The sequence below is a fragment of the Bos javanicus genome, chromosome 11 (genome assembly GCF_032452875.1).
Source record: "Bos javanicus breed banteng chromosome 11, ARS-OSU_banteng_1.0, whole genome shotgun sequence".
Classification (NCBI taxonomy): Eukaryota; Metazoa; Chordata; class Mammalia; order Artiodactyla; family Bovidae; genus Bos; species Bos javanicus.
In genome coordinates this window covers 68,086,148-68,107,263 of record NC_083878.1, presented here as the reverse complement: position 1 = coordinate 68,107,263, position 21,116 = coordinate 68,086,148, and the positions used below count along the sequence as shown (strand labels likewise).

The following is a 21,116-nucleotide window of genomic DNA, read 5'->3' as shown; positions in this document are numbered from 1 at the left end:
CACTCATTGGAAAAGACTCTGATGCTGGGAGGGATTGGGGGCAGGAGAAGGGGACAACAGAGGATGAGATGGCTGGATGGCATCACTGACTCGATGGACATGAGTCTCAGTGAACTTTGGGAGTTGGTGAGGAACAGGGAAGCCTGGCGTGCTGCGATTCCTGGGGTCGCAAAGAGTCGGACACGACTGAGCGACTGAACTGAACTGAACCATCCATCCATAATCTTCACTTCTTCCCTAAATTAAACTCTGTACCCAGTTACATGAATTCCCCATTTCTACCTCAGCCCCTGACAATCACCATCCTATTTCCTGTCTCTATAAACTCGTCTACTCTATGTACCTCATGTAAGTGGAATCACACAGCACATGAACTTTTGTAACTGGCTTATTTCACTTAGCATAGTGTCTTCAAGGTTCATGTTACAGCACATGTGAAAATTTCCCTCCACTTTCAGGCTGAATAATATTGTTTTAGGTATATGCCATGTTTTATCTGTCCATCTGTTGACACTTGGGTTACATCCACCTTTTGACTACTGTGAATAATGTTGCTATGTATACAAATATGTTTGAGTCCTTGGTTTCAATTCTCTGGGGGTAAATAACCAGAAGAGGAATCGCTGGGTGATATGGTAATTCTGTTTAATTTTTTGAGGAAATGCCATACCATTTTCTACAGAGTATGCACCATTTTAAAATTCCTAAATTTATCCACATCTTCACCAACACTTTTGTTTTTGATATTAGCCATCCTAACAGGTGTGAGGTGATGTCTCACTGTGGTTTTGATCTGCATTTTCCTAATGATTAGTGATGCTGAGCATCTTTTCATGTGCTTATTGGTCATTTGTACATTTTCTTTGGAGAAATATTTATTTAAGTTCTTTGCTCAATTTTCAATCAGTTTTTTGTTGTTGTTATGGAATTTAGATGTTCTCTATGTATTCCAGATATTAATTCATCAGATATATGGTTAACAAATATTTTTTTCCTATTCCACGGGTTACCTTTTCACGTTGTTAAGTGTCCTTTGACACATGATTTAATTTTGATAAGTTCAACATTTTTTTTTTTTTGGTTATTGTTGCCTGTGTTTTGGTATCATATTGAAGAAATCACTGTCAAATTTAGTATCAAAAAGCTTTCTTCCTGTTTTTTTCCAAGAGTTATTTTATTGTTTTGGCTCATATGTTTAGGTCTTTGATTCATTTTGAGTTAATTTTTGTGCATGGTGTAACTTAAATATGACTTCCCAGGTGGGACAGTGGTAAAGAATCTGCCTGCCAATGCAGGAGATAAGAGTTTGATCCTTGGTATGGGAAGATCGCCTAGAGAAGCAAATGGCAAGCCACTCCAGTATTCTTGCCTGGAAAATTCCACAGACAAAGGAGCCTTGCCGGCTACAATCTGTGGGGCCACAAAGAGTCTGACATGTCTGAGCATACACACACACAAGGTAGACATGAATCCAGGACTTTAAAATAATCTGTTCAATAAGCTATTTTCTAATTTGCCAGCATCCTCTCCAGAAAAATATTGCCAGCTCAACTATTAGGCAAAGTTGAACATCTGAAATCCTACAGAAAGTTAAGGATAGTATGAGACATGTTTTCCTATACAAGTACCTTGTTATATTTCCAGTTTGGACCTTTTTGGATTAGCAGCAAGGCAATAGCTTTAAGCCCAGTATCAACCCTATACCATTTATATTTTAGCACATTCTTTCTTCCTGATACATTAGATCTAGGGTTTATACTTTTGACTATTAATACACTTTATAAGAACAGAGCCTTATCATTGCCTTCCCGTTTCATTGTATATTGTATCTTACCAAAGTTCTACCACTGTTGGTATAAATTATGGTTTTATTTCATTTTTATAGTTCTTCTGGAGTGAGGAAGAGTGAGGTGGTAAAACTTCATCCTACCTAAATGCTATGCTCCTTCGAGGCTGTAAACTGACAGATCCACTACATGGCTGATTCAGTGTATTGCGTTTGAAAATGATGTATCGATTGGTGTAAGTTACAAGCAGGTCAAAGCCAAAGTTAAAACCTGTCCACCGCCAGCAGTACTGAAATACAAAAGAGAAAGATTTACTTCATTTTATCATATTAGCAAGTCAAAAATTAAAAGATCAAAATGTCTTTTCTTTTTTAAATTCATTTCAAATATTCCTGTATCATGGTTTCCTAATTTTGTCAGTGCCTTAAGACTTACCACACAGAATACATATAAAAGGTTTGCTACACAGACATGGTGTACATCAAAGCCAGCAAAAGCAGCCTTTATGATCATTATTCCTTAAGGTACTTTCAATATTGTCTCTTTATGATCTATTTCATCAACTCTCCACACTGTAATTTTATCATAACTAATATGGCTTTTTACTACAATTCTAAGGAGGTGTATAGGTTCGGAAACTAGGAGTCTAGATAAAGGTAGTAAGAATCCATTAAAATTTCTCCTGCTTTAAAAATACCTTAATAAAAATACCTTATTTATACTCTGAAATACCTTAAGTGATACCTTGTGTGATCTCTCTTACATGTAAAATCTAAAAAAAAAAAAAATATATATGTACAGTTACAGAGAACAGCTGAGTAGTTGCCAGAGGCAAGGGGTAGGGAGTAGGAGAAATGAATGAACACTGTTTTTTTTAAAAAAAAAAGTTTAAATTAAATTTAAAAAATACTCTAAACTAACCAACAGAATCACCAACTGAGTTTTTTTAAATACCATCATGAGGGACTTCCCTAGTGGCTCAGTGGTAAAGAATCACCTGCCAATGCAGGAGGGACAGGTTTAGATCCCTGACCCAGGAAGATCCCACGTGCTGTGGAGCAACTAAGCTTGTGTGCCACAACTATTAAGCCTGTGCTCTAGAACCCGGGAACTGTAACCACTCAGTCCACGCGCCCTTAGAGCCTGTGCTCTGCAACAAGAGAAGCCACCGCAATGAGAAGCCCATGCACCACAACCAGAGAAAAAGCCCACAGAGCAACAAAGACCCCAGTGTAGCCAAAAAATAAATAAATAAAACCATCATGAGGCTCACAAGTTTGTTTATTCTATCAACTAATAGTTAACAAGACACTATTAAGTAAAGTGGCATGCTACAATGAAGTTGAAGTTAGGGCTTTGAGTGCTTGGTTGACACTATGAATTACAACATTAAACCAATAGTTCATTGATTATTTATTGAGCACATATTTTGTGCCAGGTACTACCCTAGGCATTGAAGAAATGGCAGTAAATAAGTTTAAGCCCTAGTAAACGTATATTTTAATACATGTATGTTTGTGTGGAGGAGGACAGAATGTAATTCCAGGAGAGAGTGACAGGGCAGAGGATAGGGGCTGGCAGCTGGGGAGCCTACTGGTTCAGGCAGGTGGTCAGGTAATGTCTAAGGAGATGCTACATGACTAGAGCCCTGAGTCAACTAAGGAGCAGACCAGTTAGCTATCTGGGAAAAAGTGACTTAGACAAAGGGAACAACGAGTCCAAAACTCTGGAAGGAAAAACATGCTTGGCATATCTGAAGAACAGCAAAAAGGGCTATGTGGCTAGGGCAATAACTGAGGGGGATAGAAGCTGGAGATGAGTTCAGACAGCCAGTCAGGGGCCAGAGAATATAGGGTCCAGTGTCCATAGTAGAGAAGAGTTTGGATTTCTTCTAAGTGTGATAAAAGTCTAATGGAAAATTTTAGAGGAGATAACATGATCTAACTTGCATTTTAAAAAGATGATTTTGGCTGTTGTGTGGAAAACAGAATGTACAACAAGAGTAAAAACAGGGAGAGCAGTTATGAAGCTCCAATACAGTCCAGGCAAGGGTAATGGTGACTTGGATTTGGGTCACAGTAGAAGACAGGGCAAGTATATTTTGAAGCTATATATTTAAAGGAACTTCTTACAGACAACAGCTGTGGAATGAAAGAAGAATCCAAAGTTTGGAGCCTATACAATGAATGAACAAAGGGGCTATTTATGGGTTGGAGAATACTTGGGAAGGAGGAGTCTGGGAATGAAAATCAGAGTTTAACTGGGCCCATTCTATCTGAGATGCTATTAGGATTCTAAGAAAGATGTCATGTAAGAAACTGGATACAGGAGTTAGAAATTGGTGTTAAGTCATAGGACTAGAGATCACTTAGTAGCCAGCCAAAGAGCAAAGACAAGGAAGAAGTCCAAGTACTGATCCTCCAGTCATATCAATATGTATTGAGAAAGAGATGGATCTAGCAAAGACTTAGAGGAAGCAGCCAATTAAGTAGAAAGAAAACCAGCACAGTGTGCTCTCCTGGAAGTCACAGAGAAAATCTCCAAGGAGTGAGTGAGCAGATGGGTCACGCTGCCAAGAACTTTCAGAAGACTAAAAACTACTTGATTTGGTAATGCAGGAATCAGTGGTGATAGTGGCATGGCAGTTTCACTTGAGTTTATTGGAGTAAATGAATTGGAATGGAGACAGGCAACTTTTTTCAATGAGTTTTGCTTAAAAATGGTACAGGGAAATGAAGTGGGAGCTAGAGTGGAATGTGGGTCAGGGAATGATTTAAGATGGGTGATGCTGTAGCATGTTATATGCTAAATCAGAATGATCCAGAAGAGAAAACTGACGATGCAAGAGAGGGAGGTGATGACTGTATGAACAAACCTTCTGAATATGTGAGAAGGGATGGGGTCGTTACAGGAGAAGGGGATGGATTAGGACAGAAACAGACAGTTCATCCATTCTGATAAAAGTACAATACATGGCTAAGATGCAGGTAGACTGGTAGTATTGTTGGTAGAAGATGCACAGATTCTCTTCCTATTGCCTTTACTTTCTGAATAAAGAAAGAAGGAACGCCACTGGATAAGAATAAGGGTGGCAGCACTGCCCTTGAGAAGGTATGAGAGTTACTCCAAGTGTGGGAGGATAAGTTCACTAGGGAGACGCAAGGATCACACAGCATTAAAGACCTGCTTGAAGTTTACATTTACAAACAAAACCTGCTGGGGCATATTTGGTGTTTTTCCTTAGTTGAATCCATTTGTATGGAAGCAGGCATGGAAAGCAGGGGTTTCCCTGGCAGCTCAGTGGGAAAGAATCAGCCACTCCAATATTCTTGCCTGGGAAATCCCATGGATAGAAGAACTTAGCAGGCTATAGTCCATGGGGTCTCAAATGAGTCAGACATGACTTAGCGACTAAACAACAATAACTGGCATGGAAAGCATGGAAAGGAGGGATTTAACAAGAACTGAGGACTAGCCAGGTGAATTTGACAGAGTGAAAAAAGGAAAAGAGAAATTAAGAGTATAAGCCAGGGACCAATTTCAAGACGTAACAAAATTTAAGTCAAGTAAAGAAAGAAGTAGGGATGTGGTGAGAAGGTAAAGGGAAAAAGTAAGAGCAATGTAATGTACATTCCAGTGGGGTTAGAAAGATGTTGGGAGGTCAAATAGGAGAGGGAGAGCGCTACAAAGATACATTCTGCAAATAGTGTGCTTAAAATAGAGATTTTGAAGGGGGTGTATGAATCAGGCATACAAAAATGGAGGAAATGCTTACAGGAAATGGGTACCTGAGATAGAGTGGCGCACAAGATCACAGAGGGAAGGAAGGTTCAGGAAAAGATACTAAAACCACTGAGACTGCTAAGAAGAGTAGGGAGAAAGCAAACCAGTGAGCCCAGGGAGTGATGGCCATAGTCAGAGTAGTGAGTGGTGAAGAAGTATGCTTGTCAAAGGAGATATCATTCAACTATGACGAGGGTGGAACAAGGTCTGGGAGCGGCAACTAGGATGACTAAGGAATAAAGACGCTATTTCTCATTCATATTCTGATCATTTATCACAACTGTCAACACAAACATAAAATAATAAATCTTTAAAAACTTAAAATGAGGGAAAATCTGGGAGAAAAATAACCAAATTGTTATCTAAATTAGGCTGGCAATCTGTTTCACATATGATAATATACATCTCCAGTCCAGGTTTGATGCATGAGACAGGGTGCTCAGGGCTTGTGCACTGGGATGACCCTGAGGGATGGGATGGGGAGGGAGGTGGGAGGGGGGTGGTTAAGGATGGGGAACACATAGAAATAAAAAGTTTAAAAAAATAATAAAAAAAAGAAAAACAAAAAAATTAGGCTTTTTTTTTTTTAAGATAAAAATTACAATTAGGGTAGAGTTTTTTTAAAAAATGTAATTCATGTCTCCTTAATGGCTGTAAAATCAATTAATGAGTCACACTCATTTTTAAAAATAAATTAAGTAGAAACAAAGCTTGGGACACAGCAGCTGTAAGCACCGTTTTGTGATACTTTTGTTTCCCTTGTAAGAATTTGCACTGGGTGGTAATGAAAAACAATTCTTAATGTGGATGGCAAGCAAATCAAAAGGCTTGAATGTCTTTCATCTAGGGCTGTAACTACAAAACAGAATCACTCTTAAGACTATGTAATGGCTCTCATTAAAGATATTAAGATATTAATAGGATTAACTTATTTATCTTAATTTCTGGATTACTAAGGGATCTTCTCATATCTCTTATCTAGACTCCAGAGGTTGAACAGTCTCATGAAAAGCTGACAAATTAGTCACCACTGAGCATGTAACTCCTTGCCCAGATTATGCTACAGAAACTAAAACACAAAAAAATGCTCTTCTGAGCATTTATGACTATGTCATAATTGATCATTATGACATGATAACATGTATCTTGACCGTTACTGAAAGCATATTTTGCACTAACAGTATAACAATTTGTATAAGACTATACAATTGAGTTACAACCCATACTTACTTCACCATCTTTGGCAAGCTTTCTACCACACCTCATGCTATTTCCCTCTAGTTCTTCTTTATTAATTTCTTGAGGCCTAGAATTATACATAAAACATGAAATCTCATAGAAAATAAGCAACTAATAATTGAAAAATAATTGTGAGTTCAAATAAACAGGAAAAAATTGCTACTAGATTCAACATTTTGTGGTATGGATGAAGATTAAAATGCAGGGATTACATCTAGCCCATTACCTTTGCTAAATAAAAAAATCTTAAATCTTTAGTGTTTTACTTATTGCTTTGACTTCTAGAACACTTTTACAAGAGCAGAGTAAAACCAGAGAAGAGGTGGGGGAAATCTATGAGAAATTCTGCTTACTAAGAAAGAAAAATACTTAAAGTCTAACTATTAAATAAAATATATAAGATGCAACTTGGTATCATCTATTATTATTGTTTCACACACAACCCATTTTTTAAGAGCAGAAAAACCAAGTTCAGCATTTAACAGGAAACTGCTGTAGAACTTTATCAATTAATCTTTACTTGGCCCTTTAAAAACCATAATCAACTAAGAGAAACTGTTATTTCAGTATGAAATAATAAAATGACATTATTACTAGCTTAGAATTCCAAATGATAAAAGTAATATAATATATTCATTCATATATAGCATTTATTAAGTACCAAGATACTGGGGCTATCATCATCTCATAAATATACTGAAACAAATACAACAAATAAAAATTAATTAAATGTAGATAAAATAAAACATGCCCATGACATCCAAGAGCCCAGTCTAGTAGGGAGCTAGACTTAAGTAATAATATAATAATGTGGAGAGAACTAATGTTAAGAGCATGAAGAAGGCACAGGTTTATTGCCTGGGGTTAAGAGTGGGATCACCATGGAGGAAGTATTATTTGTGCCTGAGAGGTAGTTTCTTGAGGTAGAGGTCAGGGATGACCTCTACGCAGAAGGCCATTCCAGGCAGAAGAACAGCAGGTAGAAAAGGACCAGAGCATGAAAGGTTACCAAATGTCTGAAGAATGTAGTGCAGGCAGAACCTAAAACGAGCGTGAGAGACGAAGCAAAAGGCATTTGGGACAGACTGCTGAAGGGCTGCCCCTGCTGCTACATTAATATGAGTTTTTAAGATGAGAGAGTTCCCATGTATTTTTTCTGTTACTTTAAAGTTTTTTCTTATGAAAAATTTAAAACCTGTAAAAGTAAACAGCATAATGAGCCGATTTTTTTTTTTTTTTACCATCTAGGTTCAGTCATTTTGTTTTAGTTTTACTCTCAACCCACTTCTTCCCATACTCCTCCCAACTACTATTTCTGAGGCTGATCCTCCAGACACCATATCCTTTAATCTGTAAATAGTTCAGTATGTACTTCTTAAAGATAAGAACTTTCAGAAAACATTGACACAGATTTATCACACGTGAAGCAATAATCCCTAACTAAGCTCAAATGTCCCTGGTCCTATTTAAGCAGGGAAGTGAAAATATATTTCTACATAGGAAGATAATCCTGTTGGCAATGTGGAAAAGAATTTGGAAGAAGAGAACCCTGGAGGGAGACTTTACTAGATTATAACCTAGAGTCCAGGGAGTACACTGTCCTTCTCATTTTACTGGCCCTGCAGTAGCAAGAAGATGCTCAGCATGTGTGGAATAGAGTGCTTCATTAGGGGCAATACAGCCATATACTTCTGAGGGCAAGAAAACCACTTATTCTAGCTCAGACTCTTAGATAAGACTCTATATTATAAACTCAAAAAGGGTATACATGAGGAAAATCTTGAAAAAAAAAAAAAACAGAACATCCATCATATAAAAATTGAATATACAAAAGAAGTAGGTAGGATGGTTTATAAAATATTTCATACATTAAAAAAGTCTTCACATCTGAATTCCAATAAATAATTTACTTTCATTTTTTTGGAGGGATTTTTCTTATTCCTATTTCAACTATCTTACTAATTTCTGCAAAGTAAGTATGCTGTGAATATACCTGGGAGAAGATGAGATATAAATTGTAAGTAAACAGAAACTAAGAACCCTGGATAACAATCTTGTAATCATTATCATGAGTTTATAGAACCCTTTCACAGACTGTTTAGATATAAACATACTAGGCTATTATTTTAGTAAGTTTTCTGATATATAAAAATAAATTAAGAGACTGGGGCAGGAAAAAAATTAAATGTAAAGCCCTTCTATAAACTTATAGGTGGATTGTTTCTTCATACTGCCTATACCAAGGAGCTAGTATAAAGATCAAACAATAAATGTGGAAGTACTTCTGTGAACTGCAGAGCACCACACACTGAAAGAACAGATAATATGCTTCCTCTTAAAATGAAGACAGTACAGAAACATTTTGTAGAGGGGTCATGTGCTTTTGACGAAGGCACGTATATCTAGATGAGTTAATTCACCTTAGACTCAAGTCTTCAAAAAACCTATTACATTAGTAAAATTTGACAATATTACCACAAATAAGAAAATCAGCTTTACCTATACATATATATGAAGATCATGCTTTATGAAAGCATCATTCCAAGTAACATTTCAATTAGGTTAAAAGAAAACCGTAACACTGAGACAAAACGCATAAATTATTCAATTTTACTAATAAAACAAATGACAATGCAAATGCCCCATTATACTAATTTACCAGAAAGATAAATATTTATAATACTGACAGTTAAAGAAATATAAGAATAAACGTTGATTACATGATCTTTTCTCTAACAGCTCTTGATTTTAATATTGTTACTGTTTTTCCAACATAATGAGTCCATTTAAAAATTCATAGCAAAATCCACACACCTATCATCAATTAATCTACAATAATGGAGGCAATAATATACAAAGGGGAAAAGATAGTCTCTTCAACAAGTGGTGTTGGGAAAGCAGGACAGTTACATGTAAATCAATGAAATATGAACACTTCCTCACACTATATACCAAAAAAAAAATATTTTATATACCTAAGTATAAAGACATGATAGCATAAAACTCCTAGAAAAGAACAGGGAAAACACTCTCAAATATAACCCAAGCAATATTTTTTTAGATCAGTCTCCCATGGCAAAAGAAATGAAAGCAAAAATGAACAAATGGGACCTAATCAAAGTTAAAAGCTTTTGCACAACAAAGGAAACCATAAACAAAATGAAAAGACAACTGACTGAATGGGAAAAAATACTTTCAAATGATGTGACTTTCAAGGAATGTTAATATCCAATACATACAAACAGCTCATACAACTCAAAAAGAAAATGAACAACCCAATCAAAAAGTGGGCAGAAGACTGAAATAGACAATTCTCTAAGGAAGAAATACAGACGGCCAATGGGCACGTGAAACGATGCTCAGTATCGCTAATTATTAGACAAATACAAATCAAAACTACAATGAGGTATACTCTCATACCAGTTAGAATGGCCATCATTAAAAAGACTATAAATAATAAATCTGGAGAGGGTATAGAGAAAAGGGAATTTTCCTACATTGTTAGTGGGAATGCAAATTGATGCAGCTGCTATGAAAAAATGGTGCAGAGGTTCCTTAAAAAACTAGATTAGAGACACCATATGATCCAGCAATGCCATTCCGAGGCATATATTTCAAAATGATGAAAACTCTAATTCAAAAGGATACATGCACCCTAGCACTATTTACAGTAGCCAAGACATCCAAGTAACCCAAGTGCCCATCAACAGATGATTGTCTTAGAAAGATGTGGTATACACACACACACATTTATAAAGTGGAATATTACTCAGCCATAAAAAAGAATGAAATAATGCCATCTGCAGCAACATGGATCTAGAGAACATTATACTATGTGAGGTAAGTCAAAGACAAATTATCATATGATACCACTTATATGTGGAATCTAAAAAATAATAGAAATGAATCTATACAAAAATACTCAACAAACTTACTTATAAAACAGAATCAGATTCACAGGCATAGAAAACAAACTTATGGTTACCAAAGGGGAAAGGGGGGGGGCAGGTAGGGATAAATTACGAGTATGAGATTAACAAACAACTATACATAAAACAGATAAGCAACAATGATTTATTATAGAGCCCAGAGAACTATATTCACTATATTCGACATATTGTAATAGATTATGATGGAAAATAATTGGAATATATATATATATAAAAAACTGAATCTTTTTGATGTACACCTAAAACTAACACAATATTATAAAATCAACTAAATTCAGTATAAAAAAATTTTTTTTTAAATAAAAAATGCTATGATGTACCATGGGAGCTTCCCTGGTGGCTCAGACAGTAAAGAATCTGCCTGCAATGTGAGTTCCATCTCTGGGTTGGGAAGATCCCCTGGAGAAGGGAATGGCTACCCCACTCCAGTCTTTTGGCCTGGAGAATTTCATGGACAGAGGAGCCTGGCAGGCTACAGTCCATAGTGTCACAAGGAGTCAGACACAACACACACACTGTCAGGAAGCATTTAACAGGAGGCTTCCTGTGTGCTGTTTTGGATCTGTCATGAATCCTCTGTCCCTTATTAATTCCTGAATATTTAGGAATCAAGAGGAGTTGGCAAACCGCTCCAGGGGCTGAGGAACGCATGCATTTCCTTCATTAGTTTTTCCATACGGTGATAAGTAACTATTTACAACCCTCTTCCTTTTTATGAACCATAAGGTAAAAGTGATTATTTACAACCCTCTCTCTCTGATATGGATTGCCTTATGATAATTTGTAAGTCTGGACTTTTGATTTTTATCTTTGCTGAAAATAGCTACCTCTTAAGACAGTATATATACCCACACTATGTTGAATAAAACACCTTTGCTCCATCAGAGCTTGGGTCCCCGTGTTTTTCTTTTACTCTTGCTTTCTCTCTCTCTCAGGCTAATTCTTTGGAGTGCAGAAGCCCGCTGAGCTCACTTTCTTGCCCGGACTTCTAAGACCTTCTCGAGAAGGAGCACTGTGCTTTTACCCCTTCGAGAGGGCGTCCAGTGCCTACGTGAAGCTGTGCAAGCCCTGTGTCAAAGGCTTTATCAGTTTTCTGTGTAAACCAAGGAATATCAGCCTCTTACTCTCTTTTACTTTCTTATTGTCGACTCTAGACCACCAGGTTCCAGTCCATTAAAGGACCCCAACAACACACGATAACACTATACTTACCCGACCTCACTGTCTTGTTCTGCTCGGAGCATAGCCAGCCACTGCTGTTTATACACAGAAGATAGCCATTCTAAAATGTAAAAACAAATATAATAATAATAAGAAACATGGAAAAACAAAGGATTTAAAATTTTAATACGTTGATAAAATTTTTACCATATTAAAATTCAAATTTAAAATGGCAGTAAGTAAAGCTGGTAATTTATATTTTAAAACTATGCTACAACAAATTGCATTCATCTCACATGCTAGTAAAGTAATGCTCAAAATTCTCTAAGCCAGGCTTCAGCAATACGTGAATCGTGAACTTCCAGATGTTCAAGCTGGTTTTAGAAAAGGCAGAGGAACCAGAGATCAAATTGCCAACATCCGCTGAATCATCGAAAAAGCAAGAGAGTTCCAAAAAACATCTATTTCTGCTTTATTGACTATGCCAAAGCCTTTGACTGTGTGGATCACAATAAACTGTGGAAAATTCTGAAAGAGATGGGAATACCAGACCACCTGACCTGCCTCTTGAGAAACCTACATGCAGGTTAGGAAGCAACAGTTAGAACTGGCCACGGAACAACAAGATTGGTTCCAAATAGGAAAAGGAGTATGTCAAGGCTGTATATTGTCACCCTGCTTATTTAACTTATATGCAGAGTACATCATGAGAAACACTGGGCTGGAAGAAGCACAAGCTAGAATCAAGATTGCCAGGAGAAATATCAATCACATCAGACATGCAGATGACACCACCCTTGTGGCAGAAAGTGAAGAGGAACTAAAAAGCCTCTTGATGAAAGTGAAAGAGGAGAGTGAAACAGTTGGCTCAAAGCTCAACATTCAGAAAATTAAGATCATGGCATCTGGTCCCATCATTTCATGGGAAATAGATGGGGAAACAGTGGAAACAGTGTCAGACTTTATTTTTTGGGGCTCAAAAATCATTGCATATGGTGACTGCAGCCATGAAATTAAGACTCTTACTCCTTGGAAGGAAAGTTATGACCAACCTAGATAGCATATTCAAAAGCAGAGACATTACTTTGCCAACAAAGGTCTGTCTAGTCAAGGCTATGGTTTTTCCAGTGGTCATGTATGGATGTGAGAGTTGGACTGTGAAGAAAGCTGAGCGCTGAAGAAGTGATGCTTTTTAACTGTGGTGCTGTAGAAGACTCTTGAGAATCCCTTGGACTGCAAGGAGATGCTGGGAGGGATTGGGGGCAGGAGGAGAAGGGGACGACAGAGGATGAGATGGCTGGATGGCATCACCAACTCTATGGACATGAGTTTGAGTGAACTCCGGGGAGTTGGTGATGGACAGGGAGGCCTGGTGTGCTGTGATTCCTGGGGTCGCAAAGAGTCGGACACAACTGAGCAACTTAACTGAAGTGAACTGAACTGATGGCCTCATGATGGTAAATGTTATCTTCCTTCGCCTTAGGACTCTACTTTAATCACATATATTTAAATCTTTAGTTAAAAGTATATTCTTACATTTAATGGTTTTCTTTTCATAGCTCATACTAATTTTCATGTGAGAAACATACCAAAAGTAGTATTTTCAGTGTTTACAAAACCTTTAATAGAAAACTGAATAATGCAATGTTCGTGTACGGCATTATCTAAAAGCAACTAAATAATGAGAAGTAAATCATTTCTAAATTCTTAGATGAATCAAGCACACTCAATAACTAATTCTGACACATTCAGTTCAGTTCAGTTGCTTAGTCGCTCAGTCGTGTCTGACTCTTTGCAACCCCATGAATCGCAGCATGCCAGGCCTCCCTGTCCATCACCAACTCCCGGAGTTCACTCAGACTCACGTCTGTCAAATTAGTGATGCCATCCAGCCATCTCATCCTCTGTCATCCCCTTCTCCTGTTGCCCCCAATCCCTCCCAGCATCAGAGTCTTTTCCAATGAGTCAACTCTTCGCATGAGGTGGCCAAAGTACTGGAGTTTCAGCTTTAGCATCATTTCTTCCAAAGAAATCCCAGGGCTGATCTCCTTCAGAATGGACTGGTTGGATCTCCTTGCAGTCCAAGGGACTCTCAAGAATCTTCTCCAACACCACAGTTTAAAAGCATCAATTCTTCGGTGCTCAGTTTTCTTCACAGTCCAACTCTCACATCCATACATGACCACAGGAAAAATCATAGCCTTGACTACACAGACCTTCATTAGCAAAGTAATGTCTCTGCTTTTGAATATGCTATCTAGGTTGGTCATAACTTTCCTTCCAAGGAGTAAGCATCTTTTAATTTCATGGCTGCAGTCACCATCTGGTTTAGATAACTGTTATAATTAAAATTACTGTAAATGCAATAGATGTTTTCCTTCAGTAATAAGCATATTAATTTTTCTACAAAATGAGACTTTGGAAGCTGAGATTTTAATTATTTTACGTAAAAACATGGACTTATTAAACACCTAAGTTGAAATGGCTTAGCACCATATTTATTTTTTTGTTTTTATTTATTCCCAACTAAAAGGACAGTTTTTCTATTTTAAGTTAAGTGATTTGTCTATCTTTACCAAAAGGCAGGGGGGGAAACCCTAGTGCAATTAAAATCTGGATTGTCACTTCATAATTATCTACCTGTGCACTGATTTATTAGTGTCCTTTCTTAAAATCCTCCATAAATATACTTTTGAGTGTTTCTTTCCTCAAAATAATATTGTTGCTAAATAACTGCTAAATATCTAGGTGACAAACAATTCATCTTTAGTAGGTAAAGACTAACAGCAAAGCTTATGTGACTCAGTATATCTACAAACATATTCAATCTTACTTGCAATGTATTTGGATTTTTAAGTTTTGTTTTACTGTATTTTATTTTTTTAAAAAACAGCTGATCCCTTCCCATTAAAATGATTTCTCAACTCACGACTGGTACTGCTAAGTCACTTCAGTCGTGTCTGACTCTGTGCGACCTCATAGACGTCAGCCCACCAGGCTTCCCTGTCCCTGAGATTCTCCAGGCAAGAACACTGGAGTGGGTTGCCATGTCCTTCTCCAATGCATTAAAGTGAAAAGTCAAAGAGAAGTCACTCAGTCGCGTCCGACTCTTCGCGACCCAGCCCACCAGGACCGCAGCCCACCAGGCTCCTCCATCCATGGGATTTTCCAGGCAAGAGTACTGGAGTAGGGTGCCACTGCCTTCAGGTTATACCTATAGTTTGAAATTCACTGATCTAGAGATAGAATATGGCTTTTCATGATTCACTTATAAAAATGGAATGAAAACATTATACATTCACATTCACAAATATCATATAAGCTATATCCCATGAAAATAATTTAAAACTTAGTTTCAACAACTTTGAATGATCTCTTTCGAAACTAAAAAACATTTTTTTTTTTGGTTGTGCCATGCAATTTCTTAAAAGCATTTTTAACAAGTTAAAATTGTGTGTACATATTTTTGTCCCTCCTTTCTTGCCTTAAATAAAAGTAAAAAGTCAAACTAGAAATCTTTTCAGTCACTGGTAGTTCACCCAATAGCATCAGCCTCAAATAAGTCAACAGAACCACTCGTTCAAATGCAGTGCTGACAACTGATACATAAGGAGAAATCCCTAAAAAAACAAGACTGAAAAACATAGAATGAAAAGTGAAACAATTTCCTTTATGTAGAGCTTTTAATATGATTATATGCAGACATATCTCCAAAAGGTAGAGTTTGCCAGAATCCTTGTCGGCAGTTAGTGTTCAGTGGAAAGATTCTGTAAAAGTGCCTTCAAGAAACTTCCACTTAGTGAAAACAAGTTCAATCACTTTTTTAAACTTTATCAGACCAAAATCCAAAACAAACTCAAAATGGGCACATCAAGGTGGCACTGGATAGCACTATAAATCAGCAGTTGCAGATCTAATTGATAAGTCTTATGTAAACACAGTACTTTTCTAATAGAAAATATAAGTCAGAATGAATTTATTTAGATAATTTCTCTTGTTTAATACAAAGGATATGGGGAAGGAGGTCTCCAAAAGCAAACTATTTGAAAATCTAAATGTCTTATTTACAAAACTTTAAAAAACAAACAGAAAAATAAGATACACCCCTAGCTTGCCTAGTATTTTATTGCTTAAATGAAAGTGTATATTCAGGTATTTCTTGAGAAATCTGTATGCAGGTCAAGAAGCAACAGTTAGCACTGGACATGGAACAACAGACTGGCTCCAAATTGGAAAAGGAGTACGTCAAAGCTGTATATTGTCACCCTGATTATTTAACTTACATGCAGAATACATCATGAGAAATGCCGGGCTGGATGAAACACAAGCTGGAATCAAGATTCCCAGGAGAAATATCAATAACCTCAGATATGCAGATGACACCACCCTTATGGCAGAAATTGAAGAACTAAAGAGCCTCTTGATGAAAGTGAAAGAGGAGAGTGTAAAAGATGGCTTAAAGCTCAACATTCAGAAAACTAAGATCATGGCTTCCAGTCCCATCACTTTATGGCAAATAGATGGGGAAACAATGGAAACATTGACAGACTTTATATTTTTGGGCTCCAAAATCACTGTAGATGGTGAATGCAGCCATGAAATTAAAAGATGCTTGGTCCTTGGAAGAAAAGCAATGACCAACTTAGCATATTAAAAAGCAAAGACATTACTTTGCTAACAAAGGTCCATCTAGTCAAAGCTATGGTTTTTCCAGTAGTCATGTATGGATGTAAGAGTTGGACTATAAAGAAAGCTGAGCGCTGAAGAATTGATGCTTTTGAACTGTGGTGTTGGAGAAGAGAGTCTTGAGACTCTTGAGAGTCCCGTGGACAGCAAGGAGATCCAACTAGTCCATCCTAAAGGAAATCAGTCCTGAATGAATATTCAATCAGTCCTGAATGAATATGGAAGGACTGATGCCGAAGCTGAAACTCTAATACTTTGGCCACCTGATGTGAAGAATTGACTCATTTGAAAAGACCCTGATGCTGGGAAAGATTGAAGGCGGGAGGAGAAGGGGACGACAGAGGATGAGATAGTTGGATGGCATCACCGATACGATGGACATGAGTTTGAGTAGGTGATGGACAAGGAAGCCTGGCGTGCTGCAGTCCACTGGGTTGCAAAGAGTCAAACACAACTGAGCGACTGAACTGATATTCAGGTATATACAACATACAAAAATCTACTCACAACCAGTAAAGCTTATAGCAAAAAACAGCCTATAGGTTGAACTGTTATATGAAGCACATTGTCAGAATTAGATCATGAAGGTGAAGGAAAAAGTCTACATAATAAAAATTCCTATCTGGATAAGTAAGAATATCTTATACAGAGCATCTAGGTATATTAGTATAAAAATGGAGTAGTTCATCTCAAAGATCTTCTTGTATAATAATCTAAAAATCTAGTTCCAAAAGATGACAATTTAACTTACTGAGTACAGTATTTTTCAATAAAACTAATTATATGAATTCCTGTATTATATCTTTCCATTTTAAGCAACTTATTTTCATAAAATTCATACTTTAACAATTATCATCTCTACCTTACAAAAATATTAAAAATTTCCCCATTATACCCACAACAGTAATTCTTGACATTAAAAAGTTACAAGGATACCCGTAAGGGAATAAATCTATTTCACTACTTTGTTATCAAGAGCCAAATTAAATATACTTGAAAAAATGGTGATTCAAAATTACTGCTTAAGTTTATACAATTGGATATGCAACTTTAAAGAGATTAAACATAGTGGAATTCTTTTAAGTAATCAGTAAGTTGCAGTTGGGGACTTCCCTATAGTTCAGATGGTAAAGAATCTGCCTGCAATGCAGGAGACCTGGGTTCGACCCCTGGGTCAGGAAGATCTCCTGAAGAAGGAAAGGCAACCCATTCCAGTATTCTTGCCTGCAGAATTCCATGGACAGAAGAGCCTGACAGGTCACAAAGAGTCCACGAGGTCACAAAGAGTCCAACACATGCTTACTCAGGCTAAGCGACTAACACACACACAAGATGCAGTTTAAAAAAAAAAGCAGGGCACCGGGGGACTTTAGAACAGGAAAGACTTGGGGTGGCATTTGAGCTCTGCTTCTAACTAGCTGTGTGACAGGATAGTAATATTTCATGTATAAAATGGGAACAATTACCTTGATAATTTTAAAGATTATGTTACATAATAGACATTAAATGCATAATCTGGCATATTACTGGGACACTAAAGAATTTACACACTTTTTCTTCTCTCCTTTATAGTTCTTAGGTTAGGAATTAGAATCTAAACTTATTTGACAGAGTAAATGCAGTAGATTTATTCCCTTATGGGTATCCTTGTAACTTTTTAATGTCAAGAATTACTGTTGTGGGTATAATGGGCAAACTTTTAGTATTTTTGTAAGGTAGAGATGATAATTGTTAAAGTATGTTTTAGGACACAATTTTAGTTTACACAAACTGAGTGTCTACTACCTATCAAGTACCTAAGAGAAAAAGATGAAAAACATATGGCCCAAGAGGGCCACAGATATATTCTATACTAGAGTAACCTAGCAAGAGATAATGATGCCTTAACAAGGAAGTGGTAGCAGGTAAAAAAAAAAAAAAAGGTTTGAGAATTATCTAAGAAAAAAATATACAGGACATGGTAAATGGATGTGGAAGAAAAGAGTTTGAGGAGGAATAGGATGACTTTCAGGATTCTGCCATTTTTGTGAGGCAGGGCAAGTTATTAATGTTGATGACTGATAAGCAAATATAGGAAGAAAAAAGAATGCAGGGACTAGGACTGGAGGGGAAAGATTAAGTATTTTTTTGAATAGATGAACTGAAGCAATTTATAGATGGCACGCTATCAGTTGGATATCTAAGTATGAAACTCAGGGAAGAGGTCAGAACTGTATTCTCTCAATAAATCATAGGAATGAAGGAAATCATTTGGGGACACTATGTAGAATGAAAAGATCAATGAGCCAAGGGCACCCTTAGGAGGTTAAGAGGTGGGCAGAGTAAGAGAAACTTACACAAGAAAATGAATGGTCAGAGGGACAGGGAAAGAATCAGAAGAGTATAGTATTTCTAAACTAAGTTAGTACTGTACAGAATTAAAGAAAAAACTAACAAACCATGATATAAAATGCTAGGGAAGTTAAAATAGGACTAACATAAGATCACTAGATTTTATAAAAACAGGACAATCCTAACTTTTGCTGGAAAGTTTCAGTAAAATAATGGGGGCAAAAGACAGATTGTAGTGGGTTGAGAAAAGTCTGAAAGGTAAGAAGATGGAGACAGCAACTACAGACTACTCTGAAGAAGGTGATTTTAAGGCAGAGGAATAGTTACCATGAAGGGGACTCAGGGTCCAGATGGGAGTGGAGGGATTTTTGTTTTGTTAATGAGAGGTCTGACCATATTTATAAGCTGAGGGAGAACAGGAAGGGCTGAAGATACATATTATTAAATGATAGCATAAAATTATAGATTATGAACACAGTAGGAAGTTGGCCTGAAGAGAAAGGGAGCACCTCAACCTCTGGGACAGGACAGGAAGGAGAGGTGAGTAAACCAGAAATCTGAATAAATCTTTGCCTGATTATCTTGAATTTATATAAAAAACAACAGAGTTCCCATGGGCTTCTCCTCGTAACTCAGTCGGTAAAGAATCTGCCTGCAATGCAGGAGACACAAGCTTGATTCCTGGGTCGGCAAGATCCCCTGGAGAAGGAAATGGCAACCCACTCCAGTATTCTTGCCTGGAGAATCCCATGGACAGAGGAGCCTGGCAGGCTACAGTCCACAGGATCACAAAAGTCGGACACGATTTAGCGACTAAACCACCACCACCCACTGATAGTGAGGTGACTGGAGAGGACGCTTGAACAGGGGGGCAGAGGTTTGATAAACGATTCGTGAAGCAAATTAAAAACAGTGACCAAGTAAAAGTGATATAAGGAGTCACAAGGTACAAGCTTAGCAATGAAATATGAGCTTGCAGTGGTACCAATACAAAAGTTATAGAATGTTCTGGAGCAGTACTCAGCACAAAGTAGAGGGTATTAGAACAAAGAAGGTTTAGTTTAGTTTTAGAATTTTGTAAAGTAGGACAGAAAGTTAAAGGCAACTGTGAGAGAGAGCGGTTCAGATGATCTAATATGAAATCCAGGTCTGAAAGGAAGAAAAAAGCAGGAGGCTTGAAAGACTGGCAGAAAATGGAGTTTAAAATGGACTGGAAATCAAATAACAGTGTAAGAGGAATGAGACTATGAACCATCTAGAAGGTTATTTATAGCCTGCAAACTACTGGATTTCTGATGCAGAGAAATTTTGGGTTACAGAAAGATTCAAATGTAGCAAGGGCTTAATGATCAGCAGATAAATGTTACAGGAGTTAAGGTCAAATTACTCAGAGGCTAGTAAATGTAATGATAATATGGACACATTACATTACCGAAGAAGGGTGGAGAATTCATTTCACATTTAAATGAATGTGAAAGAAAAGACTGGGGGTCAGAAGAGAAAGAAGAGAGTATGAGCTGGATCACGTGCAACAAGGATTTAGAAAGGGCACTAAGGTGGCTGGGCCGATGACTATCTGGCCTCCTAACCCTTTATTAGCAGGATGTGTTGAGAGAAAGTCCTCCACAGAGGGAAAATACTCTCTTCTGAGAGAGCTAAATAAAATGGAGGGAATATAGGAGAGGACATAAAGAGAAAGGTCTGGGAAAGATGATAACAAGATAGGTCAGAGGTATCAATGGGGAGGGAAGCAAGACAATGAGAGTATAGAACAAAACAGACTTAATGACCTCACCTAAGGTAAATCTAATTCATGAGAGCTGGACCACAAAAAAGGGTGAGCACAAAAGAACTGATGCTTTCGAATTGTGGTACTGGAAAAGGCTCCTGAGAGCTCCTTGGACTGCAAGGAGATCAAACCAGTCTGTCCTAAAGGAAATCAACTCTGAATACTCATTAGAAGGACTGATGCTGAAGCTGAAGCTGCAATACTTTGGCCACCTGATGCAAGGAGTCTACTCACTGGAAGATCCTGATGCTGGGAAACATTGAAGGCAAAAGGAGAAGGGGGTGGCAGAGGATGAGATGGTTAGATAGCGTCACCAACTCAATGGACATGAACTTGAATAAACTCCAGGAGATGATGAAGGACAGGGAATCCTGGTGTGCTGCCGTCCAT

General features: G+C 37.4%; 1 protein-coding gene and 1 long non-coding RNA gene across 2 annotated transcripts in view; one reads left to right on the top strand and one right to left on the bottom strand.

Annotated features, from left to right (window-relative positions):
- Window positions 1–14,609, top strand: part of LOC133257257 (uncharacterized) — a 36,443-nt gene extending 21,834 nt beyond the window's left edge. Inside the window, exon 2 of the long non-coding RNA XR_009739473.1 lies at window positions 11,695–14,609. This is a non-coding gene — a long non-coding RNA (uncharacterized LOC133257257). The remainder of the gene's footprint in view (window positions 1–11,694) is intronic.
- Window positions 1–21,116, bottom strand: part of GMCL1 (germ cell-less 1, spermatogenesis associated) — a 55,808-nt gene that overhangs the window by 11,796 nt on the left and 22,896 nt on the right. Inside the window, exons 10-12 of the mRNA XM_061432889.1 lie at window positions 11,972–12,041; window positions 6,801–6,876; window positions 1,931–2,076 (exon numbers count right to left, since the gene is read on the bottom strand). Coding sequence (XP_061288873.1) covers window positions 1,931–2,076; window positions 6,801–6,876; window positions 11,972–12,041 — 292 coding nt within the window. The remainder of the gene's footprint in view (window positions 1–1,930; window positions 2,077–6,800; window positions 6,877–11,971; window positions 12,042–21,116) is intronic.